The sequence below is a fragment of the Struthio camelus genome, chromosome 3 (assembly GCF_040807025.1).
Source record: "Struthio camelus isolate bStrCam1 chromosome 3, bStrCam1.hap1, whole genome shotgun sequence".
NCBI classification, from domain to species: Eukaryota; Metazoa; Chordata; class Aves; order Struthioniformes; family Struthionidae; genus Struthio; species Struthio camelus.
Genome location: NC_090944.1, coordinates 53496857 through 53524513, shown reverse-complemented (window position 1 = coordinate 53524513; position 27657 = coordinate 53496857). Strand labels below are relative to the sequence as shown.

At 38.3% G+C, this 27657-nt stretch overlaps 1 protein-coding gene across 5 annotated transcripts in view; it reads right to left on the bottom strand.

Moving 5' to 3' along the window:
• The window catches only part of KLHL32 (kelch like family member 32), a 132649-nt gene that overhangs the window by 14981 nt on the left and 90011 nt on the right, over positions 1 to 27657 (bottom strand). For 4 of the 5 annotated variants that reach the window (XM_068937842.1, XM_068937843.1, XM_068937841.1 and 1 more), the window contains 2 exons: positions 24127 to 24342; positions 1476 to 2202 (listed from right to left, as the gene is read on the bottom strand). In XM_068937842.1, coding sequence (XP_068793943.1) covers positions 1476 to 2202; positions 24127 to 24342 — 943 coding nt within the window. The remainder of the gene's footprint in view (positions 1 to 1475; positions 2203 to 24126; positions 24343 to 27657) is intronic. The other variant, XM_068937845.1, reaches the window with a different exon arrangement.

Sequence of the window (27657 nt, the reverse complement as noted above, 5' to 3'; positions counted from 1 at the left end):
GGGAGGGGGAGGAGGGAATCAAGACACAGCCGTAGTAGTATCCCTGTTGAAAGGAGCTTTCAGTTGCTCCTTAGAGACACTTATCTTTCCACTAACGAAACAGGGAAGCTGCTTGGCAATGCTCTGAACACACCCAGTTGTGTATCTAAAGTAGAACTGGTGTTTCTGTATCATCACCTGGGCCTCAGACTACACTGCGCGCACACTTCAGGATTAACAGACAGCAGAAGCTCTACAAGACTTCTTCGATGTCAGCTGTTAACACAAAGTGCCTGTCAGGGATCTTTGCGACTCCATGCATTCTGTGATGCCTCTAATTCCAAACCCGTTATTCATGATTTTAGTGCATATGTATAAAAATAGAGACCTGCTACTTCCCCGCCAATGCCTGGGAAGCCACTCTCATTTGGCACTTAATCCATATGGGCAGAGGGATACATCTGCGAGGAGCTCCACTAACCTCAATGACATACGTTGACAAGCACAGTCAAGGCATAAGTAGCTAATTTCTTCTTTCATTCACACGCCATCTTTTCACCAGAGGGATCCCAGACCATACTAAAATCCCCAGAGGGTTCCTACAGTGAAGATAGCAATCACTGCACATTTCCTTCAAGAGTTAGGCCCATTTACTAATTAACTTCCTTGATAAGTATTACAACTTTATAACTTTTCCATGACACATTCCTTACTAAAAGGAATTTCTTTTCCGTCTCTCAAATCTTAGGTAGACAGCATTGACCTTGTTCCAAAAGCACCTAATGCCAGAGAAATCACAACAAAGATTGATGACACAATGCCCTCAACTCCTACCAATGTGCACGTGTGAAATAAAAAGTATATCAGAGTGAGTTGCAAATGACATGTTATTTTAAGATTACAAAGTCTTTACTTTCATCTTTCTGTGCCATAATGCTACGATTTCATCCCGGCAGTCCTGTGCACTTGTTATGACAATTAGAGCTCTGCAGGCTTCCCAACAAAGGCCATCTTGGCCTGTTCCAATATAGTGAATAGCAAGTGGGAGCAGTTCATACGCTTGCCTTCAAGTCCAAGACCTATACGGGCCTTCAAGCAGTTAATTAGCCATGTCATTGTCAGGGATAAATGCACTGATACCAGAACACACTACGGAAACTGGTGTTTTTTTTTTTTTTTTTGCTTTTCTTTTTAGCAAGCACACAATTTATAATCCTGTATTTGTCACTTTGATTTATTACTGGTAATTGGAGGTAGCACACATGGTGTATGCAGCTTTGAAACACAGAGATATTTAGTAGTCATAAAATATTGTATGGGTGTGTAACACTCCTATACTTCTAACCGGGCTTGATTATATGCATCCGGACTTAAATTCTTTGAAATACTATTCTCCTAAGACAAAAGTTATCCTGACATATAAACCAAAAATGATTTATTAGTTTTGTTGGAGACAGTATTTTGTTAGTACCTCAATTGTGTGAAATGTTTTCTACCTGATATCCAAAGAAGACCATCCACCACATAACCTGCATGGCATGAAAGGGATCGGTCAAAGGACTGTACAAAGGTCCACTTGTTCTTCTTGGGGCAATAGCGTTCCACAGTAGGTAAAACTTGACGCAATTCATTTCTGCCCCCTACTGCATAGAGGTACTCGTCCACTGCTCCCAGTACAAAGTGTTCCCGACAGTTCTTCATCGGAGCTATCTCAGCCCACGAATTAGTGCGGGGATCGTAACGACAGGCAGTTCTCACTGCACAAGTGCGCCCCGTGGACTGCTCTGCTTCTCCACCAGCTACAAAAAGAAAGTCTCCCATCACTGCAACGCAGTGGTGACTTCTCCCTATGGGCATAGGTGCCAGCTCGCTCCAGTTTGCAATCCCTGCGATGTGAACATTCTCTTGATCTACTGGATTGAAGTACCGCAGTTCCTTCACTTTACAGATTTCACGTTTTTTCCCACCGATAATGTAAAGAGTGTCTGACTGGAAGCGAGGTTTGGTCCTTCTGGTTTGCCAAACTGGCTGTGCATAGATGCTCTGGTGGTAAGCCAAGGCCTCATTAATGAGTGCTGTTGCAGTTTCACTAGCTTGGACAAGGGGATGAGAAAGAGCTACTGTATGCAATGTATTCACATCCATAAGGCCGAAGCGGACATACTGGAGAAGTTCATCCATGTACTGGTAACGGCAGCTCTGTTCCAACCACCTCACAGCTAGCTGAAAGGGTGAGGGGAAGGAAAGGAAAAACAAAACACAAAAAACAATTATCTGTATACAATTCTGTCAAAATTTGGTCTTTCGAAAAGTCTGTTTGCATTCTAGGAGGAACAGTATACTTGCCTTCGTAGCAATATCAAGCAGTACAAAAAGTACTTGTGAATACATGAAACACAAAAGACACATTTTAGAACTCCACCTATTATATATATATATAAAAGCATTGTCTTTTACTATTCCCCCAAAAGAATTATGATTTTTCACAGTATTAACACTAGACTGTAATACTGCTATGCAATACTCCTGCCGTGCAAACTGTTAGAGATGCTTTAGGAAACTGCAATGTCCAGGGATCAAGCTGCTGGAGCAATATTATAAATACAGAGACAATATGATCACTGAAGACCACGGGTACACTAGAAAGAAAATAAGTAAGATTACGGTTAGATGATTAGAAAGAAAAGGCTTTTTTCTGCTCCATCTTTCATTCCATTTATGACAAAATATTGAAGGGATGAAACAAAAAAAATACTGAATCCTTCTATTTTCTTCCATTTTCATTTATTTTAATCATAAAATGGGGAGATGTTTAAAGGGACCAGAAACTATAACAGAGAAGAGAGAAGCTGAGACAGGGTTCTGCTACCTTGGGATGGGAAGGGAAAGAAAGAGGAGAGGAGAGGAAGACTCTGACACCAATCAGCAATTGTAACTGGTACTAACAGCCAAAAAGAAACACACATTTTAAATTACATAAAGCACACTGAATCCAGTCAAGTCCATAAGGAGGCCAGGAAGGGATCTATCCCTAAACTATTTCAAGAAACGTTGTATAAGCGGTTCTTGAAAATCTCCACCGATGAAGAGCCCTTAACTTCCTCAGGAAATCTATGCGCATGCTCAGCTATCCTCCTGGACAGTTTTCCTTTCACCTATGCAGGAGGGCCGAATTTTTCAACTTGCCCCATTTTCCACTGCACCTTTGGGTTTACACTCCAGAGCTCAGGAACCCCTAGTCTAACTCTGAATCTCCTTTGAATCTGATGACTGCTGCATCCTGTCCATACAGCATGAAAAACAGTTTGCTGCCTTCCTTTTCCTCCTTTTCCTCTGACACATTTGAAGATGCCTGCTGCAGTTTCTGCTTCTCTGAATGAAAAAGTCTCATTTTCTCATTCTCTCTCGAGTCACATTTCATAAGCCCCTGAACCTCTGTTGTTCAGCTCATGGCTCTCTCTCGCTGAAAGAAAATGTCCCCTCTTTCTTGATATTTGCTGCCCAAACCTGGGTAAAATCTTCCTCTTGAGGTGGTAGTAGTGGCGAACAGATTGAAAGGATTACTTTGATCATAACAAGCTATGCCACTCTTGCTTGTACATCACTACTATTTGAGACTTACTACTATTTGAGACTTACTTTGTCAATGCACTATGGTATTGCTGATTCTCGTTTAAGCTTATGACCTTATCTCCACATCTTTTTCTGCATAACTTCCACAAAGTGCAGTGCTTTTATCTGTTATTATTGAGCTGTCTATTATTTACTTTACGTCACTGCTCCAATCTGTCAAGATCGTTCTGAATTCTAATTTTATTTCTGAAAGTGCTTGAACACCTTCTACTTTCTGATTGTCTGAAAACATAAAAACCGTATTATTTTATCATCCAAGTCATTAAGAAGACATTGACTAGATCTGGATGAGGACAGGCTCCTCCCTTTGATACATCCCTTTCATCCTGACAAAGGACTCCTGGAGTAGAAGTTTCTTACCAGCTAAACAATAACAACAGTTTTGTCTAAAACTTACTGCCCTGCACTGCTCATGAGAATGTCGCATGAAACAGCTTGAGACTAAGGCTTTTGTCTTGCTCAAGGCGTTTTTTATACTCACAGTATATCAAACTTACTGCTTTTCCTCTACTCTGTAAAAGAAGGACCATGACAAACTAGAAACACCGTTTTATTAAGACGAATGTGAAACCCTAACTTCTTTCTTCTCTGTGCTATTCAACCCTTGTGAAACAAAGAATCAATGAAGAGCATCAAAAACTGCAACAGTAGGTTTAGTGCGCTATATACAGTATTGTGTTTCAGAGTGCATTAGCTATACATCTTTATACATGCTGGTAAACAAAGAGTTAATTAAATACATTTTAAAGTGCTTACAGACATGAAATCATTGAGAATTATAGTCACATGCTCTAAATCTTACCAAATATATGCCTAGTTTTCTCCTGCTGAGTGGATTGAAATAACTCCCTGCTCCATCTCTTAGGCCATGCAAACCATTCCTCAAAATCTTCAGAGGCATTCAGCTCTCATCAGTGACTAGACACTTAAATTCAAGTGGAATTCAGGCTGTCTTCATCATGATGAAGACACCAACTGAATTCATACTGACTGATGTGTGTGGGTTGCTATACTGAAGGAGAAGAATATACAAAGAGCAAGTACTTCATCCGTCACCACTTGAGTCCAAGTGTTTCTTTCGCTTACAGTCCAAGTCATCACTCATACCTAAAACATCATAGCACAGGTGTCACCTGTGCTATACATGACAAAGATTACAGACTCTTAAAAGATATACATTGCTGCAATCAGGTCTTGGTAATTACAAGGCTTTTAAGTCAATTTTAACGTTAATGCCTGTTAATATCTTAGAACCTCACTCCTCCTCTTCTCTTTCTCCTCCCCATCCAACAAATACTGTATAAACACACAAACAACCCTACATTCATACCTTTCACAGATACACTAGTTGCATTTATTTGTGTATATGAGGATGCGTGAAGAGCTGCAACAGAAGGGACGGACATCTCCATTACAACACACATTCTCTGCCTCATGAAATTTGACAAAAGCAACTTGGTTCACACTGAGCTTGGTTTGCACTAAGAACATTTGTAGAGTTGGTGTTAAAAAAAAATTCATTGGAACCAATAATGCATAATATTTCTCTAAAATCATGGAATTTCTGTATCACCACAGCAATGCTGCAAAGTGGAATAAGGATGCTGTTGATATTCATTGGAGATGTATGATCTATTCCCAGCCTTGATGCAAAACTTTCTCCATCTTTTCCTACACAATTTCATCCCCAGCCATGTGTCCTGCTTCTTTCTTTTTACTCATGAAAATCTTTGAATCTTTCCAAATTCAGTTTATTGCAGCCTCCTTGGGATCCTCTAAACACATCATCTAAGATATCTTTGGTCTACACTACTTCCACCCTTCCCTTCTAATGAACAACTGTAACAGCAGTAGAGGGAGTAAGGTGAATCCCAGGCGATGTCTTCTGCATAGATAGGGAGCTACTGACCCCTACCACCCTTCAAGTCTGAGGTCAGTTTGTTGTAGTGTACTGCATTTTACTGTACAAACTTAGAAGGTAGGGCTAAGAAACCTACACATCACCTTATCACCTGTATGGACTGTAGGTAGATGATACTGGACAGACAGGTTCTGCTAGCAATGAAGTTGCCCTTAAGGGAGCAACTGAGATCTGGGAATCACAATGTGTGATTCCCACCGGAATCCCTGGCCACTGGCCAGCTGCCCTCCTGAACAGACCTTGACTATAGCATCTGATGTGACTTGCACCTAATCTTTGATTCTCCAAAGCAGAAAAATGGTGGTAAAAGTCGTAATGTTTTTATCTCCTTGTCTTGCTACTGAAACCAATTACTGTTACTTGACTTTAAATGCCATAAATTCATGTTAGAAGTCCTTTAAAACAGTTACTACATATTAAAGCCACAAATAAAGCTACATTAATGCATTTATGTGTATATTCCATAGAACGCATGACCACCACCTACATTGTGGCACAGGGCTCTGGAGCAAGTCATACGGTTATAGGGGCACTCACAAACTAAGCCTCAGATTTTACATTTCATGTGCAGTGTACATTGTTACAGTGCTCTCTAGCAGAACGCAGCGTGGAAGAAAACTGAGCTACCAGTGAGGTGAACCAACAGCGGATGGTTTGGCAGCTATTGGGAAGCTGGAGGGGCAAAGATCAAAAGAAAATCAAGTACCAAACAAGTCTTATGCATGTTGCAGGAGCTGTCACTGATGGACTGTATTACAATACAGTTCTAAATTTCCTTTAGTGTAAAGCAGGCAAAATAACTCTCATGAATATACTGTAGAAGTGTAAACTTGTATGTAACACATTAGCAAATATCTGTATATTTACTCAATGGACGTTCCACCACCTGAGACTGGTGCCTACATAGGGAATCCAAAATTTATGTCCTACACACACTAATTAGAGTGCCTATCTTCCAGCCTCTCTGGCAGCAGTATTAGCAACTGCAGTCAGTATTGGCAAGATCAAGCTATTATACACTTTTTGACATTGCAAGGACACATCCAGACTTCTCTAAGATTATTCCAACAGCACTTGAAAGTACACCTATACTTAAAACAGAAATAAGTAAGCAAAAACAAAGAGACTTTCTGCAATTTTGAGTTTTAAAAATATTTATATCACTACTAAATAATTTACAAAATAAGGAAGGACTCCTACTCTTAGTACCATATAGACAAATGATGTTTAAACTGTTAAAAGCTTTTTTCTTATTAATTTTAATGTGTGAGTGTGGGAAGGAAACCACAGCCTAGTACCTATATCAACCTTAATAAATAATTTACTTTGCCATATTCATCTTCTAAACTAAGTAAATGACAAAACCAGGCCCTCAAAAGGACATGATTTTCACATACACTCAAAACATCAGAGAACAGATGGAAATTACACTGTGCCACAGCTGGAGTGTACATCTAAACATACCTGCGTATCTGGCTGCGATTTCATTGTACTTACAGAGGTTGCTTCTGCTTCCAACACAGTGCTTCAGCAGTCTAATTCACCTAGCCTAGGAGTGCGGCCCTTCCCTTCCAACTATTAACAGTATATGTACCCCAACTGGAAAAGGCACAGAGGCAGTGGAAGCTGAAGCTGAGTTATGGTTGAAGGTAGCCCTGGGTCAGGCCTGCAACAAAGAGTTACCTGTTCTTCTCGGTCACCAACTATACTTGGAAGCAACAGACCCTGATGCATCTTCGCCTTGCCTGTTCAGTGTCCCCCAAGAACGGTTCTCATGTCACACTGCTGGTAAACACGCTAAAGCTTCACTTGGCATCACAGGAAGTTTTCTAACCAGAAAAGCCAAGTTACTTTATCAATGCAAAGGCGTGACAGAGAAAACATTGCTCCGATCCTGGACTCTACAAGGGCAGGGGCCATGGGAACTCCATTACAGCCATTTCGGCCTGATCTTTAGTTGACTTATTCATGCCATAGCCCCACAAATTTCAAAGGAAGTATGCTAGTTTATACCAGCTAAGGTCTCTAATAACTAACATGGAGCAAACAAGTGTCAGTGGTGCAAAAACTGAGTATTTTTTTCAGTAACAACAAATGAAAGGAAATATTACATTTTACAAGCTTTCAAAAACAATAAATGCACACTTTCTCTTTGAAACAAATGGAATTTTCAAACAAAGTAACATAGCGAACATTCTCTTTTAGGAGAAAAGATAATTTTAAATATGGAAACAAAAGTGAGAGGGAAGTTTTCTCCAGGACTGAGACCAGATATATTCAACACAAATGATCAGATTTCTGCATTATAATCTGATGATATGCCCTATATCTCTTCTTTCAACACAAATCTCACCCAGATAGTCTTTCTGTACCTCGTTGTTCAAACATAAGCAAAACTGAAAGCCAGAAAAAAAATCAAACTCATATCTTAAGTATTTTGGAAAGTGCTGTAGATGTGCTCCTATTGATAAATTAGGCAAAAACAGTCATGAAAGCAACATAGCTCATACAGAAGTCACTTCAATAGATATAGGGAACTTTAAAAAGCGAAACTTGGAGTTTACTTGTTCAACATTTGTTCTCAGTTTAAACTGTATTGCCACATCTTCTGTTATGATGCAAATGTGTATTTTGACTATAAATTTGCACATGTGATTTGGCCTCTCTTTGGAGCTTATATAATTCACCAAGTCTCTGGTTTTCCAGACCAGAACCTCCTGCCTCAAAACCACTGCCTTATTTAATTGGACATCATCAGCACCACCCTGGCTCTTCACATCTCTTCAGGATCAGAACCTATGCATAAAGCAAGACATTTATTAAAGCTCTGAAATAAAGTCCACTGAAGCCCATGGAGAGGCTTCACTTTTAAAATGAGAAAGGATTTCCAAAGGGCTTGAATTTGGATCTCTGAAGAGTCTTAGTCCTCCTCTCTCTCCAGAGACTGTAGAGAAGGAAACCTGCCTGGATTAGGATACCAGTTTAAGCACTTTATATGAGATGGACCAAACTGGACTATATCACCCATTTGGGAGAAAAAAATAGAAAGGTGAAGAATTCCTTCTGGAAAAAAAAAAAAAAGACAATTTTTCAAAGCCAGAGTTACACATGAATATTTTTAGAAAGCAGGTGTGGAATTTAGTAAGCATGCATGTGGCACAGTGTCCAGACTCTTTTCTACAATTGTATCAGTCAGGTACTACCTTACATTTGACAGCAGCATTAAAAATAAGTGACTCAAACTGACATGCCACAGAGCCTTAAAGATATGAATCTTTTTCTTTTTTTTTTTTTTTGGAATTAAAAATGTGCATAAAAATAAGATTGTAATGAGCTGCATGTAGAACAATCAAAATTATTAGGTATTTGCATTTCTTTTGCACCTTGAGCCAAATAACTAAAAAATTATGCATAGGATTCTCTCAATCTGAACACAGTAAATATTAATAATCTCTGAATCTGCAATGAAATGTCTTTTGCCCTGAACCTTGAAGAGACACTTTTCAACTCAAAAAGTTGTAGTACGGTGACTATGACTGTATTTACAGTGCACCAAGCTGAGGCATATGTGTGAAGCCTGAAAATAATGCTGTGCCATCCCCCACCCTCTTTACCCAGAGACATTTTAAAATTACCTGTTTGTCAGTTTTACAAATGTGTGTATATGTAAGCAGCCTCCTGTGTGGCATTGCATTAGCAAGCAGGCAAGCTTTCATTTGCACGTTCTGGTTTTACAATCAGAATTAAAACATTTATTCTGTTCAGGGTGAGTTGATAAACATGGATTTTAAAATTTCTTTTTTTTTTAATGTGAAAAATGAAAGAAAAATGTTCCTCTAGATGCATTATGCCTTTGGGCTCCATTTGAGGGAAGAGAAAAAAGACAGAGAAAGCTACTGTGAAGGTCACAGAGTGAAAGAACTTCCTCAGGGCACAGAATAAATTAAATCCCAAGGAAAAAATAAAATGTGATTTCCAGAGTGTGAGGCACAAACTCAAAATGACAATGATTGACAGCCAAACTATATCCGTGCAATATCGAAGACTGCACGTTCTCATTTACCTCAGTGTAGCCAGCAAGCGCCCATTAAACATCCGTCTGATGCCCAAATTAACCTTCTTGGCAAACTGAAAGAGGCACAAACTATCATAATCAACCTTTCATTATCACAGCAGCCTCTAGTTAAAGGGTCAGAATAATTGTGCCATCAGAGCCCTGATTGTTTTCAATCAACAGACGACTGGAGTGACAGCTCAGTGATGGAGTAGTTTGATGAAACCGCACCAGGCCTAATCAGAGCAGATGAAAGGAAGGCATGATTGGTGCAAATGAACAGTCGTGCCTCTCTTTTTCATTTACAATCTGAAATTACTCTTAAATTTACAGGGTTTTTTCTCCCTTATGAGTACCTCTGAAAGAATGTTTGACTTATTATGAGTTCTGACAGTGCAGAGTTATAAAACACAGGTAGGGTTTTCAGCTGAGGCTTTAAGTGGGTATTCAGCATAATTTTAACAAATTCACTCTTGAAAAGCACAAAATGACTAAAGACTTCCAATGACCTAACCTTTCAGTGCTGTTTGATTAGCAGAACAATTTATCACAGCTCACGTTCTTCATGATAAGAGAAGATTAAAAAAAATGGTAAGGATCTCTTGCAAATGTTTTCTCTAGCCAATATATTTATTGCATTACTGCTCTGCTGTTCTCTCTCTCTCTCTCTCTCTCTCTCTCTCACATACACACACATAGAGGAAAAAAATTAAAGAACAGTGCATTAATAATCCTTTCCCCCTTAGAATGAATAATAGAATCCAAGCAGTGATTGTTTGGAGATGAAAGAAGAAACCAGTTACTGTGCTGCTGACAGCATCGATATTCAGCTTTCTGGTGGGTTGTTCATTCCCACGTTCTTAGGGACATGAAGTGAACCTTTCCCATAGGTGTTTGTTACCTTAGTCATCAGCACAAACTCTGCGTACTTCACAAATCAAAAAAAGGATAATTTGGGCTCTCTTTTGGCAAAATCTGGAAAGAATGGAAAGTTTAGGCTTCCTGCAACTCCTCAGCTACAGTCTACTTCTACTGCTGGCCTCACCCAACTCCAGCCATGTGGCTTCCTGTTCTCACAATAGCTCTGCAAGGAAGTCACTGTAAATCAAAAGAACTTCTTTGCACCTTCAAAGGAAACAATTATTTCAAATGGAAAATGGTGGATCTTTTCTTATTTGAGCTTTGCCATTATCAGATGTTCTCTAGTCTATCAGGCATCACTAAATGTGTATCAACATTGAAGACAGCATAGGAAAACAAAAAGCTTAGCAGCAAAGATTAAGGTTTATCTGAAGTGAGAGCGGATAGAGAAGACTGATACTACTAGCAAAAGACTTCTAGATAATTCTATTTCCTGTACCTTTTCCTCACAGTACAGCACGTAAGTTTTAGTCTCTTGGAAGTTTAGCGCTGTAAGCACAACATCTATCTGAGTGGAGAAATACAGCTGCCCTAAGTTGAAGAGGCTGTGAGCAGGCCTGCATACCTTTGCTGACACAAGGGGTGCGATTTTCACTTGTTCCTGTTTTAGTTTAATTTACTGAAGTCTACTGTTGATGTAAGCAGGTTCACAATAACAGACTTCCTGAAGAAAAGGAACTGCAAATGGAAAATAAATCTTAAAACAAACTGTAAATATCAACTGATATCTTCAAGTTATCCTAGATCCCTCCTCTGTAGGTTGCTCGCACCTTACTTTCAGCCAGGTCTGTCCACTGCCAAGGTATACTCAGCATATCAGGCTACAGGCCTTCTCGAGAAATATACGTGCTTTTTCTTTGTATAACGAAGAAAGTTTTACTGCTCTCAGACATCATAAAGCTCCAAACTCAGCCCCATTAACAAGGATCTATTACTTCCAAGTCCTATATAAAGGCGGCCTGACACTAAAAGGTGCCCAGTCTGTCCGTCGCTTGGTAAGTGCTTTCCCTCAGTCCTTCCTCTTGACAGCTGAGTTCCCCGTTCCTCCTCTTTCAAATACTAAAGTGCTCAACCTTTTCCAAGTATAAAGACACTGCTTGTAATACACATGCAGACATAGTGAGCTCCTAGGAATGACCCCAAGACATTTCCAAGCACTCCTGACCTAACATGCCAATGGAGAAGGGAAGTAACAGCTAGGGAAAATGTCAGCAGGTGATTTTTTTGATGAATGAAGCAGAGAAAAGACTCAGAACAAAAGCTATTTCTCCACACAAATAGCAATCGAATAGCAGAGTCTCCTGTATTTGCAACTCCTTCCCTGTGCTGCACGTGCCGGGATCACACCAACCACTCAAAGGCACTCTGATTTTGCTCTCTGTTCCCAACATCTTCCTACCCATCCCGACACTCATATGGGACCACCACTTCAGCAGTGGCACTAGTTTTGTGTACAAGGGGGCCACACAAAGTGTTTTCCGTCAGACCCAGAGTTTCACAGACTGACAGGGTTTGGAGACAGTAGGCTCAGGTAAGAGAGAGAGAGAGAAGCCAAATAGAAATGTATCATGACTTTGGTAAATATGTGGCCCAAAACAAACATTAGAGAACCCCAAAGTTAATTAGAACTAGAGAGTGAGAGCACTTGTTAATATGTCTCCCCCTGGTCTCCTAGGCATCTCTGCAAAAGTGGCAGTGGATCTTGCCAGAATACTACTTCAGGAAGCCTTCGACCTGCTAAATAAGAACTTCTCTACCTCTTGGATGGAGTTTTGTTGGTTTGGGGTCTGCATAGCTTAAGGACGACAATCCCTGGCTTTCGGAAAAGCATCCCTTCATCTGTGAGCCAGTCAGTTTTCAACAGGCAGAAATTTGATTTCCATCTTTCAGCACTGAGTAACATTCAGCAAGCTGAGTGGCTGGCCACAGTCTGTCTAGAAACACAAATGATGCATTTCATGATATTATATTGTGATTAAGGTAGAGGTGCATAATGTAGCTATATTAACGGCAAACGTTTATCAAAATTAATGGTATCAAAGTGAATCACAATGTATTAAAAATATTTCTCAAATTTTCTCATATGCTGATAAGATCTATCTTCTTAAAGCATTTAAGCTGTAAAGCATCAATCACCAATTGCTTGATTTCTTCATAGGGCTGCTAGATGAATATATTGTCCTGCACAGACCTCAATAGGTACAAGAATACATACACTCCAAGACTTTGGCAGATCTCTTAGGCATACGTAAAAAGGTCCATTAGTAGCAGTTTTCACAGCTGTATCTCATCTCAAAAATTTTTAGTAAATGTTTTCCCCACAACATTCTTGTGAGGAAGGGAGAAATTAATATCTCAGTTTTCCAGATGAGGAACTGAAACCTGGCATATTCCTGCTCACAGATGAATTCTCTAGTAACTAAATTCAGAGCCTTGCATTCTCAGTCCAGGGCTTTACCATGAGCTTCCTTCCTCCTGAATGTGGCACAACAACATTGCCCTTCCCACAGCGCCACTATTTTACCATAAAAGTGGTGAGAAAGACAATGTTAGTTATGGGGAGGTTTAATTTTTTAGGGAAGTTCAAAGGATTTTTTTGAAAGGTATAGGAAAAATTGTCTGTTTTATAACGAGGACCAGTTATGAACAGTTATGAATAGAAAGTACGCTTTTCAAAATCTTACTCATTTCTTTTGAACACTTTATCCAATGCATTTATTTTACTATTTCTTATTGTTACTGGAAATGAGGCTAGACAGATGCTTACCTAGAAGACATTGACTAACCTCAATAATAATATTTCAGCTTTTCAGACTTACAATAAAATAACTATGTTCAAAAATCAGCTTTATAAAATGCTACTTGCACTACATTAATGTATAATATTACATATGGTAATACATCATATTATATTACAGCAAAGAGTTGTTAGAATGGAAAAACTAAACTTTTCATCTACTCAAGCATGAAGTAAAGTAAGGTAAGGACAGAAGGTAAACTCTCAGCTGTTGTAAATTATCACAGCTCATGGAAGCATGCCATTTTACACCTTCTGGGGAATCTGAACTTCAAAATTATACAGCGCTTTCTTTCCAAGTATCTCAAAGCAATTTGTAAGCACTAAAACTAGAGCTTTCGTGTAAGAAGTATACATTTCAATCATTTTCCAGGCATGGAAACTAAGAGATAGAAAAATTAAGTGGTATGACAGAAGATAGCAGTAGTATAGCTGAGCACATAACGAAAATCTTCTGTCCCCACAACCTGTCCACAACTGAAATAGTCTCTCTTCTCCAGAGCCAAAATCTCTTGGATATTTTTGTGCTCCGTGCCCAAAAATAAAGCCTGGCGAGATGCACATATCTAACAAAACATGAACAACCATACCCCTAAATATAACTAGACAAAAAAATTTAAAATAGTCTTGTGGCTGGAAAGCATATCTCCATACTGGCAATAAACATTGCATTTCTTCTTAACCTTCCTGGAGCAGCAAAGACAAAACCATCCTATGTTGTGCTGGCAGGAAAAAAAGTTGACATTATTTCAGGAGAAGTACATTCTTGGGCTGTTACATCTTCAGTCTAATGCATGGAGTTGCTTCTTTTGCAATCATTTGAGGCTTATCTACAAACAAGATCTACAAATATGCTTCTTGCACCTCCTGTCATTCTTCTGCTATGACATAAGGGTGGAGCAAGGCCTTGTGCAACCCCTGGCAATGACACCCCATAAGCACAACTGCATGTTTACAATTTATATGAGCTACTGAGTAGCCCCTATTGCAGTACACTCTGCGGCTACCCCACCACTGACAACCATTCCATTTTTCTGTGCGCTACAACAACCACCAGACCTGGAAGTGTACACAAATAAATAAAATAAACGAGATGGGATTTATCACAGTGGAAAGGCTCTACTGATTGCGGCAGTTAAAGTAACCTTTGTTTTAACAAGACCATCAGAACAGAGTGTGGAGGGTGACAGTCTAACCAGAGCACACAAAAGCAATAAAACCAAACCCAAAAATTGGTATCCCCAACTAGGAACCTCATCTTTTCCTTTCAGGCAGGTTCAGCCATAGAAAAGAGTTAGAAATGACAAGAAAGCTCCCCCACCATAAGCATTCCCTAGAAGTAGCTTAACAGGTTCCTAAAACCTATGGAGCCTAGTACATTTGCCTCTCTTTAATAACCGTATCGAATGGTGAGAAGCTCTGAGGTAAGAACTACGAACTCCTTTTCTCTACAAACTCATTTTCTAACTTACCACGAAATGCTCAGGTTTGGCCTTGCCATCATTTGTCATGATGGTAAAACCCACATTGCTAGATGCTTTATCTCACTTGGGTAACTTTGTAAAAAGTTGCAATGAGCAAAAGCTTACCTCTTCATAAACAGAGCTATCTAACTAGGACTCTTCACTGTGATTTGATTTTAGTTTAAGGAGACAAAGTTTATGAGAGCATTAGGCCAATTTAAATAATTATAGCCTCTCTTTTCCAAAAGAAGGGTGAGGACAGAGCCCACGGGAGACAGAGGAAGAGAAAACTCCTAGCAACCATACTTTCAAAATCTAGAATTATTCATTTTTATTTTTAAAGAAGTATTCAGGGTGACATCAAATGCACTGAAACCTTACATTGCCACACTTAGCATAAAAATAAGTTGCTGGTACATAATTATCACTGGAAATGACAATCTTGCACCACCCAAAACACATTGTTTTGATTGCTCTTCCTCTCTGTTTTTTTTTTTTTTTTTTTTGCCTTGGAATATATTTAAAATGTATGGCTCTCTATGGAAATAGGAATCTACTGGCTTTCATCAATAAAAATTGTTGGAGAATGAAAAAGGCACAAAATCAACAAAATTCTATACAAGTGAAATACAGCTCTGCGGAAATTAGTCCAAATGGCTCTTGATTGTAGAAGGATTACTATACCTTTCTTCCCTATTGTCAGGGTATAATTTTCTATGGATTTAATAGGCAAATCCAACAAATCACATAAAATGTATAATTTTCTATAATAATCTTGACAACAGCTATACAGGACTTGTATTATCATTAATATCTTAGGTCACACAGAAGAACATGCATCAGAATACATACTCTTTGTCGGTTTATATGTACGTATGCTCTCAATACATCACGTTATTATAAAACCACTGAGGTCAATTTTTCCAAGTGCAATCACTAGGGGTGTGTGTGTATATGTGTGTGTGTGCATGTGTGTGTATGTATGTATATATCATATATATACATATATATATTTTACCAGTGATACCACCAGTACCTTCACTGCAGGAAGAACTTTATATTTCAGTTTTGTTTGTCATTATTTTAATGAATCATCTGACAATTACAGTATCATCTACCCTTCCAGGTTTCGTACTCAAATACTGCCTGAGTTTCTCCTGTTTCCCCCTATGCACTTCACACCTGCAACTACCAGACATCAGGCACTGAAGACTACATTATGCATTAGTAAGCCAAATTCTTCACCTCTTGAGCACTGCAGGAACCTCATTTTAACAAGGATGGGCCCACTAATACTAACTGTGGGAACATTTATGCTTTTTTCTATCAGCAGACAACATACTTGTATTTTAAGGGTCGATATTCCTTTCCGCTCATTTTTCACTTAGGGTGAAAAAACCAGCAAGTACGAGGTGGAAGATGTAGCTCAATCAGCTCTTTTGAGAAAAGAATGCTTTCCTTTTTAATCAAATGATGTCTTGTTAAGGATGTCGATTTTGTTAACTTTGATTTAGTCTTTAATACCCACACAATAGGCTTCAGATTAATGCATGCCTCTTACCATTTTCAAGTGATGAGTTCATTTTTCAACATCAACTAATTGTCCTAAGAATATTATTTGTTTTTAAACGTGACTTAGACACTTAAAGCCACATTTGAAAATGTATTTAGGATCCCAAATGTATCTCACGCATTGGGAATGTCAGACCTTAGCTACCACAAGACGAAAACAAACATCTGCTTATTGTTTAAACTGACTAAATTACACCTGAAGCAAAGTGAAACAGCTGCCACTGCTGAAAGGTGAACCTCACAAAATTCAGACCTATACAGTTTCACATAAACACTACCACCCGAAAGGAGCAATTCGAAAGCTTTTCAACACAGATTCTCAGTTCAAAGCCTACCCCACACAGACCTCTACCCTGGAACCAAGTCCACAGTGAGGCTTCATTTTTGACAAATGTATCTGTTGCAATCTCTTCCACGCTAGCTCCCTGGCATGAGGGAGTCCAAGGAGGTCCAAGGAGTCTGAGGATCCCTTTACCCCCCAGCTCTGCAGCTCACTCGCACAGCTGGAAATTGTCAAGTTCTCCCTTATTACTCTCCGTTACTGGGGCAGCAGTGACAACAAGGGAAAAACAACTGGTCAGGTCTCAGCAGTCATGCTGAATAGTACTGAATCCGCAGGTCTACACATACTGGCGCAAATTTACTTTATATAACTTTATACACTTAATTTAGGTACTAGTGGAAGCACTTGACTCCAGAATTTAGCTCCTAAGTATCATACTGATGACAGTGCATAGGGCTTTAATTTAATTTTCTTTCTCATTCTTCTTTGGTTCCATAGTTACAAAGAGGTAATGTTTCTCCCAGCTCTCAAAGGCAAACATGATGAAATTTGGAGCTGAGAATCCTCAAAAGAGCTTCTCATTTTTTAGCAGTTTCAGCAAGTAAAACCCATCAGAAAAAAGGTTAAAGAGCTTTACTGGGATTTCAAAAAAGTAGAGATTCTTGCCATTAGTATCTCTCAGTGGAAGACATTAAACTAAGACAGTTACAACTGACTTCCTCATTTGAGCATCCACAATATCCGTGGGTTTGGGACTTTATATATGCTTCGGCATTCTTTAATTTAAAAATGAAAGGAATGTGTATTTCCAGCCTTGTCTGGATTTCACAACACTACGGCCAAAGCCGCTATCTTTTATTTAACCATATACCTGTGTATTAGTATAATTATCCTTCAGTTAATCTTCTCTGACAGATCAGTATCACAAAGAACATAACAGTCAACACAAAATCCACCATAACAGACTAATTCAAATGCAGAATACAGTATCACAAAAGGTGTCTCGCTGTGTGCACACCTTGGTGTCATCTCTGACTGTCTAAGCCAAAACATGTATCCACCGCTTAGCTGAAAAGTGACCTAAATTCCAGAGCCATGGGCACAGCAGCCTTCCTTAATACTGGCTTGATACTCTATGCAGTTTTGAAGTTAATCTGGAATAAATTAGGTGAGGTGATGATACTGTAGGACACTGAAGCAAAAGTAATGCCCTCCAGTAACTTCTTTATTGCTCACAGCAGCAGCGGCTAAATAATCAAGTTTTCTGGAATGGACATGTTTCAAAATGAAAATTAGAAGAGCACACAGTTGCTTCTAATATAAATACATCTTTAATACCTCTCTTTATTCCCTCTCTTTATTGCTATCGTTGATAAATAGCAGTTACAATAAATTGGCCAATATTCAAAAATAACATGTAGAAACTTTGAAAACTTCAAATCAAAACTATATATAAAATACAGAAGATTTCGCTGCAAATGACAAGATCTAAGCTAAGGCAGACAAAGGGGGGAGATGACTGTCAAACCCATCAGGTAAAGGGAAAGCACAAACAGGCAGTAGACATTTTCACTGTAAACCAAAATACTAATACCATTACAAATGAGCAGAAATTATATCAGGAAAAATATGGCTGACCTGAGAACATCAATAGAGTAGAGTGTGATATTCAGCTGCCTAAATCCACTGTACTCAACACGTACCCTGCCTAGTCTCCAGCGACAGCTCCAGAAGGACACTGACTTCCTATATAGGCTGACTTCCCAGCTCAGCCTATATATCAAGGGTATCCTACCAAAAAATGCTACAGATAGCTATGTTTACACAAATGAATACCACCCAAATAGTCTGGAGATATTGTTAGGAATATTACCATTGCACATAATCAGTTCAGGTGAACTGCCTGTGTCATGAGGACTAGCCTTCAGATAATGAAATCAACATCCTATCACAGCCTAATTTTTTACATCATTTTTACTTGAGGGTAACTGTGTAATATTGTTTGGAGCTAGTCACGATACACAGTCAGTGCAACGACAGCAGATCTGACACAGTGGACGCTGAGATTCATGAGTGGCTCTTTGGCACTTTTCCAAAGAGCGCCCATGAAAGAGGTACTAAACAGGGGTTGAAAACCCACCAAAAGATCCACAGCATACAGATATATATACTGATATGCTGATTTTCCCATGTAGCTTCAGTAATTCAGCTCAGCCTTGATATGCATTAAGCTCCTTTTTTCTCTCCTATGCCTCTTGATGAAAGACTGACAGCCACGTTTAGTGCAGTGGTTTGCTACTTAGGCTAAATATTCCCTACGGATGAGCATTAGACCACCAGACATGATTTCACTTATTGCCCAAGAGACCACTTAAGCTTATTTCTTTAACAGTGAAAGGCTAATATACTGCTTAAACACAAAGTTGATTAGTGAAAGGCTCTCCTTTACTTACTATTTATAATGTTATTTGTTTTGCAGTAGAACTTAGGTTCACGTTTAGTGAGGCACTTAGTCCACGTTTTGTCAAAACTATATAAACCTCGGAGAAATATGATTTTTGCTTTCATACTAAACTTTGCTCTATAGAATCAAATGATGGGCAGCAAAAGAATTCAAGCACTGCACTAACAGAATGTGAAGTTTGCACCGGTACTTGACAACCCTCTTCTAGAAACCGCTGTTCTGTACAAGAAAACGTGGCCATCACTAGTGATGTATGGAGGATGTCTGCAGGCCTATCTGTGGCAGAGAACTGTTCATATCAAGATTTTCCAGCAGCACTGAACTCCGTGGGATTTCTGTTGGAGAATCTGTTTAGTCCTCCACAATTCTCACAAGGAGATTCAAAATGGAGCAGAACCGCATGAAAAGGCAGTTAAAAATAGGGTCCTTTACTCTCCCTTAGAAGAGGATAAACAGGACTGTAATAAGAAAACTGGATTCATACTTTTTTTTTATTTTTATAAAAAATATGCCACCAAATCATATTGACCTGTGACACTGTAGTCTTCCTCTCATTTGTTTTTCTGTCTATTCAAAGGCACTTCTCTAAGATAAAGACTGATTTTGCACTTCATGATCATAGTAACAAAAGGAATGACTAGTACTACACTTTCAGATACGGAACGTCATTGTGTGTGATGCGCACACAAGTTCATGTTACCATACCAAAGCAAGTTAACAGGACTGGAGTGTCTTCGGTGGCTAGCCCTGGAAAAGACACAGCATAGCTACTGCTTTCCAGCTGTATAAACTACTCAAGGAGTATTATCTACCAGTTTTTCCTAGATTACTTATCAGTTCATGTCAAGAAACTGGCCTGAGCGGCAAAGTAAAAATCAACACAAAATTCTTAACTTGAGAAGAAGCACTGGCAAACACTAAAACTGATCTACTCTTCATGTTAGCTGTTTAAAAAAATATATATCCTCTAGGAACCTACTTTGCCAGCAGCAAGGGAAGAATAAACTAATCTATATTGATCTCATGTGATGATTTTTAGTCTAATGTGATTCAGAGTTCACCCTGGATCAAGTGTAGTATTTATTACAGCATCATTTGACCAATGTACTGGCGGGGACAGAATGACCCAGTAGATATTTCTATTTCTAACTATTAGTATGGTCCTTGAAGAGTGAACTTGCAAGCCTCTTGACACTGAAATTTTTTAGTAAATAATATGATTGACATATAACCACTTTGCAACTAAGGTTGACATTAGTTTATTACTCAAATCGTTGGCTTGCTTTCTCTTTGCTAAGGTTCCATCAAGAAGCCATCTACTGCTAGATTTCTCTGAGAACGTGCTCCATCATACAAGGTTGGTTACCTTTTCAATTCTCAAGGGAAAGAATTCATCTGCTTCCTTAAAGAAGAGCCAGTAAGCCTTTTTAGTCATGGCCAATTACGAAAAGACTTGTTTTTCACCTCAAGATAAACTAGATATTTATGTCCTCGTCATGACTGTTTCCTGTGAATAAACAATGCTACACAGTTCAGACGATGAAGAGTAAAAGTACCAAAGAACAATTTGCTTTTTTTTCCAACTCGTTTTTCTTTGTTTTTTTTAATCCTTTCTTTCATGTCACTACTTTAGGTTTACTCACATTTCAATGCAGTTGACAAACCATACGTTTCATATGGTCACAAAGTAATATTTAATAATCTCACATGCTGGTCAAATGTAAAAATCAATATGAAAAAAAAGCTACACCACATAATATTCATTGTTACTGGCTTAGCCTACCTAAAAAATCCCAATGATTGAGGATAGCAAGCTGCTCCTATTTCCCAGCCTGTGCAGGTTTTATGAGGTGGACTGTTTGCTTGTTTTAAGAAATATGTATTTATATTCCTTGTCTTTTGCATCTCCTAAAAAAATTAACTTACAATAGGCCATAGATTTTCATAAGATTTTAAAGCATAGAAAGAAGAAGGAACTACTTAGCCTGTCCACTTGCAAATCACACTTTTCTTTCCGAAAGAATCAACAGGAATTACTCCATTACTATAAACTAATCCACATCTTAATTTATTGACATTAATACTACTGATTAACCTCTTCAAACTTGGTTTGTTCAAGGGCATATTTCACCATACTCACCAAAGCTGGGCAATTCGTAATTGGTAGTCAAATAAAAATCTGGAAAGGGCTCGATATGAGCTGCAGTCACCAGTTCAAAACACATGCAAGCATCGCTCTGTATATAGACTTTGCCGCATGAAAGTAACTGCATTAATCTCTACGTACACTAGGCTCAAATCATTCAGTGGACATTGAGAATTTAGCAAGAATAACTGTGCTTTGCAGACAGCGACATCCTTTCCAGAGGTTCTTTGAGGGAAGCTTTAATTTGTGCTTAGGGCTTCATAGGAGCCCTACTAGTAGTCTTGGAGACATGTTGAATTCATATTGCCACAATATGCGTGTGTGTGTGTGTGCGCGCAGGAGGCCACACTAGTTACAGGTAAGACATACACATCAAATGGCAGCATCCCCCATCAGCTTTTCTATTATCTGCCCCACTTTGTGCCAATTTCCTCTTGCTTTCCCAACACCTCTTGCTTTGCTGTTCTTCTTTAAAACACGGGATGGGGATTTGTCAAAGTCAATGAGCACTTTATTACAGTGAGAGTGCTCAGTAATGAACAATTCAGCAATTTAATGAGATTCTGTAGATCTGTCTCCAGCCTGTCCATCAAGTTTCACTTCTATAAAGCACCCTGACACTAATCCTCTGGCATACCCAATCTTCACCCTGGGCTGAATATTAGATTCTTGCATGGTATATTGCATTACCACTATAACCCTAGCAAAAATGATGAACTTAACTACACTTGAGGCAATACAGCTAGTCTGATTTGATTTTCTTCTCTTGGGTTCACGATGAGGGAATTACTTATTTACTAAGATAAAGCAAAAATAGTTTCTTATTGCCTTCTGAATGCCTAATTTGGTAAATATTTACGTGTGTCTTTTAATTCATTTTGGAGACCTGGAATATTTATAAATATATATTTATTTATGGTTCTACAGAATGAATTAAGAAGATACACATATATATTTTGCCTGCAGCAGCAAAATAGTTTAAGAAATTCTTCATAACTGCATTAGTAACCTTTACAGAAGCAATTACGATAACACTTAAACGGACAGTGGGGAGTTTGTTGTCACTCAAAAACCAGCCTATTACCTGTAAGTATCTCTCCCCAGTATGACCCTGCAACAGTAACATAAGCTTTGTCATACTCGCTTCTTGAAGTATTCACTGACTGTAGTGCAGACGATTAAGAAAATTATTTCTGAGTTACCCCTGCCAGACAGGGCATCGTCACAAGATTTAAAAACTCCCGTTACCAAACTTTGCTTCAGCAAGTTGCATAGGGTGTACTATCATGTATATGCGTGCCCACTAATGAGCTGGCATTAAATAATTCTTGTATGGCTTTCTGCAGTAACTTCTCTAGCAAAAGTATTTCCAAACACATAGCTAGGAGACTTCACTGCACCTGCAGAGAAATGATCATAAAAACAAATTGGCCAGTCAGCTATGCCCCATATACTATCTTGTATCAAAACCTGCTTCACTGATCAAGGGAATATGGCCTAGGACTCCAGAGTATCCTGCTTAAAAATAAAAAATAAAAAACCAAAACAAAATAGAAAAACCGCTATAGGTACTGTGCTACAGGTTCTGTTATACAGACGCTCTGCAGTGCCCAAGAGAGGAAGGAGTACAACTTCATATTACTATCTGCAGAAAATGTCATCTTCAGAAAGACTTCATAATCTAGCCCCAAAGTTTTGGAAACAAACATGTCAGTCATCAGAGTGAAGGGTTAAATTACATCTGCATACTGCCATTGTAGTTTGAAGAGCTTAAGCTGAGACATTTTGTTCCTTCATGAGGATGTTCATCTACAGAACACAAAGTGCCCTACAGATGAAAGCACAATTTATACTTTCAGAAAACAAAGACTTGCAGACTTGCTTAAAATAATTCAAAAGATAAGCAGATAAATAACAGGGTTTGAATATAAATCGGTCTTCTGTATCTCAGTCCTCTCTGTTGGACCAAGATATCCCATATTCTAAAAGACAGAATGGATTTCTTTCAAGTACATTAACTTCTACCTTGAAAAATCCTAAACTACTTTTCTTCTACAGAACACGACAGCAAAAGAAAACAAAAGGAAATGTTTTGGTAACACATTATCACGATTTACTTTCACTATACCATAAGCTCCAATTTTTACAGATGTATGGCGGGAATAAGGCTGGATTTTGTTTGTTTTTTTGTACCTCTCTTTACAGGCTATATGTTTTTTTGGCACTGGGCTATTTTTTCCATAATAAAGCTCACAACACAATGCTTTACTCTTGTTAATACTCTATATCTGTCAACCTGTGGTCCTTTTCTAGATCCAGCTTTTTTTAGCAGAAGTGATTGCCACCTCCAGCTTCTTGCCACAACTCTTCTACCGAGGCATATTGCCTCCTCTCATCTCCTAGCAGAGAAGTCTGTGAGATGACTCCACATCTTGCTTCAGGAAAAGTCAGCTGCAGTGGCCTACGCAATTTCAACGACTAACTGAGGTTAATGCAACTAGTTTTGTCCGAAGCGAATGGAAGAGATTGCAGAAGCAAGTCTGTCACCAGACTGATGGGGCTAGCCTTGCTCCACACAGAGACAATAATAATCAAGTTGCACGCACTGGCCATCTACTCTCACCTGCAAAGTTGGATCTGGAAGAAAATATCTCACCACATCTGCATCACACAAATAAACAGTAAACAAAGTTCTATTTCAAATGAACTAATATTATTTACATAACATAGTTTTTTTTAATTTAATAAAAAAAAAAAATCCCTCTGCTGTTATTCACAGGTTTCACTCAAGTTCTTAGCCTCTCTTAAGATTGCTCCTGTGTTCCAAAACAACAGAGTACTCTTATGGCTTACAGAGTATCACACATTCTGCTTGTTTTACTGATTTCCTTACCTGCCAGATTTGTTCTTCACTGAGTGAAGTGAGTTTATCACTTTTAAAAACCTCTCGAAGAAGACTGTATGGGAGTGCCAGGACTTCCTCTGGATGACTCTTCAATAACTCAGATAGATGTTTTACTAAGAAGTCAACCACTGCATTCTCCAACAAAGTGAGGTTGAAGAGGTCCGCAAGCTTGTACAGGTCCAAGTAATTAAAACTATTTAATTCCTAGATAGGTGAAGCAAATAAAATATGTCTCAGAAAAAAAAAACAAAACAAAACAAAGAACAAAAAACCCCACAGGTCTCAGATAATGAAAAAAGGTTGCTCTTCTGGAAGCGAGAGAGAAAGAAGGTAATATAACTTCACATTAATTAACATAGTCTCATTCAAAATGTATGTGCAAATGCTACTACTGCATATGCAAATATACATGAGAGTACTCATTTGTACTGCAACTGCTAAAACCATATATGTATGCAGCATCTATAAGAAATATAGAGTAGTAGATAAAATAATAAACTAGTATGACTTACAGTGTACGACAAGAGCTCTCCGGACTTAACAAGTGGATTAAAAAAAATATGTGTTAATTACAATGGTTTGTTCCAAGCAATTGTTTGTTCATTATTTACTATTTTGATTGAGCCAGAGCACCTGTGTAGTGTAACTTTTAGCTCCACTGAAACTGCACAAAACTCTTCTATATGATATGCCAAACTACCTTTTATATATAAATTTATCTTCAATTAACAAAAAAAAAATCTCATTTTTTCCTCCCCCGGCAGCAACCTGTAGATGACATTGGCCTCAGTCTTTCTTCTCTTTTTTCTACCAGCAGAAAATTCTAGAGACAAAAGCTATACTAACTCAGGGTAAGGGGTTTTTTCATACAGATAACAGATATCCTACATTAATGAGCAACTTGGCATTCTTTGTAAATTAGTGTCTGGACAACTAACTACTGCTATTCTAGACGATGTGCTTTTCAGGGGAAGGGGCATGAATTCATCCATAATAGACAAAAGGACCTAGTACGTTTGGAAAAAAAGGCACATCGGTTTTCTCTCTTCTTGCTTCATGCTCACACATCTTTTTCCCTCTTCTCCTCCCTTTCACAAACCTGCTTTTCATCTTCCAAATTACTGCATTGCTCCCTATCAGCAGCCTTCTCCTTGACCAGCTCCATGTGTGAAAACGACAAGAACTGTTGTCAGTTTCACTTTGCTGGTTACTTAACATAGGGACTAGAGCAGGAAAGAGAAACAGACTAAATTAAGTCAATTTCGCTTTCACTGCTCTGCTGGATGGAATGGCAGCACCAAATGAAACTGACAAGAAATCTTGTAAATGTCAAATGAGCTGCAGGGCTGGCAGATAGAGCAGAGCAACAGGGAAGATGGGAAAGTGAGAAGAGGGTTTTTTTGGAATGTTTTATGGACTACATCTTGAATGCATGAATCGGGTGGCTGTCCCCATGACTGTGGAGCTGTTTATGCATACGCAATGGAGAGTAGAGGAATACAATTTTTTTCACCTGCTCAGAGGAATCAGTACTGAAGGAAATTGAACCAAATTCCTTTGGAAGCTCCTATTTGTCAAATAATCACCCACTCTAACTGCCCACCTTCAATGGCAGGGTTGCATGTTAAAGATAAATACTATTCATTATCTGCTTAAGCTTCTGAGTTTCACATTGTTTTCTTGGAAGATAAAAATTGCTTATGTTGCTGGAATAAGTACTAAAAGCCATCATCCCAAGAGCCACAGAAATTCTGAGCAGTTCTACTGTGTCACTTCCTCTTCACACTAAAATAGAGAAGGTAAGGATAAATCCTCCCCAACTGCAGAGAGAAAGAAAAAAGAATGAATTTTAAATGACAAGTGTCTGCTGTGCGCCTTGTTCTTTGATGTAGTATCTGCGGATGGTACCTAAAAATACCACTTCTGTGATGGCCAAGCAGTTGTGGCACAATGCAAAGGAGCATAACTGAACTAAACATCACAGCATTTAACAAGCAACAACCATGTTTTACTGTCACTGGTTTGGAAGGCTATCTTTAAAAAAAAAAAACAAATCATCAAATCAATGAATGCCAAACTTTCAGAAAAAAAATAGAAGAACTCAGTGTATAATTATGGAACTCTTTTGTAGTCAACAGCTATAGTTGGAAAGAATAACAGAAATGAACAAATAAATAATCAAGCATTGTGATTTGAAGATCAACTTTCCAATTGAAATACAAGCCTGATCAAATCCCATTATTTGTCAATGGAGGAGGCCAGAGGGATTTTGGTGGTCTTTGGAAGAGGGTATTACTGGAGCTGGCACAATAAAAATCTTTGCTCATTAGATAGCAAGAGTAATGTGACACACAAATGCAATTTTTCCCTAGGAAAAAAAAAAAAATTCAAATCTTCAGTGAAATCCAAAAGACTGCAGAGGCTTCATTTTTGGCCGGGTATTTCTGACAATCCCCCAAACTCCCCTATCCCCTCTAATCAAAACTGGCTGAAGTTTTTGCTGAAAATCTTTATATAGTTGAAAAGGCTGAAGATACCTATTGGTAAATAAATAAAGTCCTATCAGTTGTTTATTTACAATATCATTTATTTATATTTGTACTTTCATTTATTTCAGGCATTTATTATATCTGTCTATTTATTTATTTATTATGAGGGTTATTTATTTTTATTGCTAGGCTTCATATGGTGTTTAAGGCTTCCTCTGACAGAATACGTTAGTGACCTGCCACAACTCCCGGTTTACTGCTTGATCCATATTGCAAGTATATCTCGTTAAAACTGGTCTTGGCCTGCAATCAGAAACTCATCTGTGTTTCTCTAAAGTTGATCTATAGGTTTGAATTTCATAGCCAAAGTACCGCAATAGCTTTTACAAATGAAAATTATCAGACTGTCATACCAACACTCCAATCAAAATTATATAGTACTACACATTACTGTCTCAGTAGGGATACTGAGATTGTAAGATATATATTGCTATCAGATAACCCAGCTCTCAATATGTGGCAAGACTTTCAGAAACATCACACTACAGTGGAGTATGTAAGCTAGTTGCAAAGAATATACCTTATCTTCTGGCATTAAAAAATAAAAGTAACAAAGCAACCATTATCAACTCGGTCTGATTTACTTTCACTGAATAGATTTTCCAACTAAACTCTTAAACAAACTAAAACTTTCTGTTAAATAACTGAAAGTGAAATTGGTTATTCTTTCAATTCATTTGTGGGCATGGCTGAGAGTTCTGGCTGTCTCTGCTTTCCATTAATTTTATTAGATTTTGTTAAAAGAGCAGTTACAAACATTTAAAAGTTTGGGTGCAACTTTCTTCTGGAACTGTATCACAGCATATCTTCTTTAAAAAAATGGTATACAAAACAGGTTTAAACTTCTATATTTATATATATAAAATTTTTAAATTATTGTAACCTCTGAACTTGTTTTTTTCCATAAACTTTGATATATGCCACATCTTTTTTGAATTGAAGGATGAAATATGAACACAAGAAGAAATGT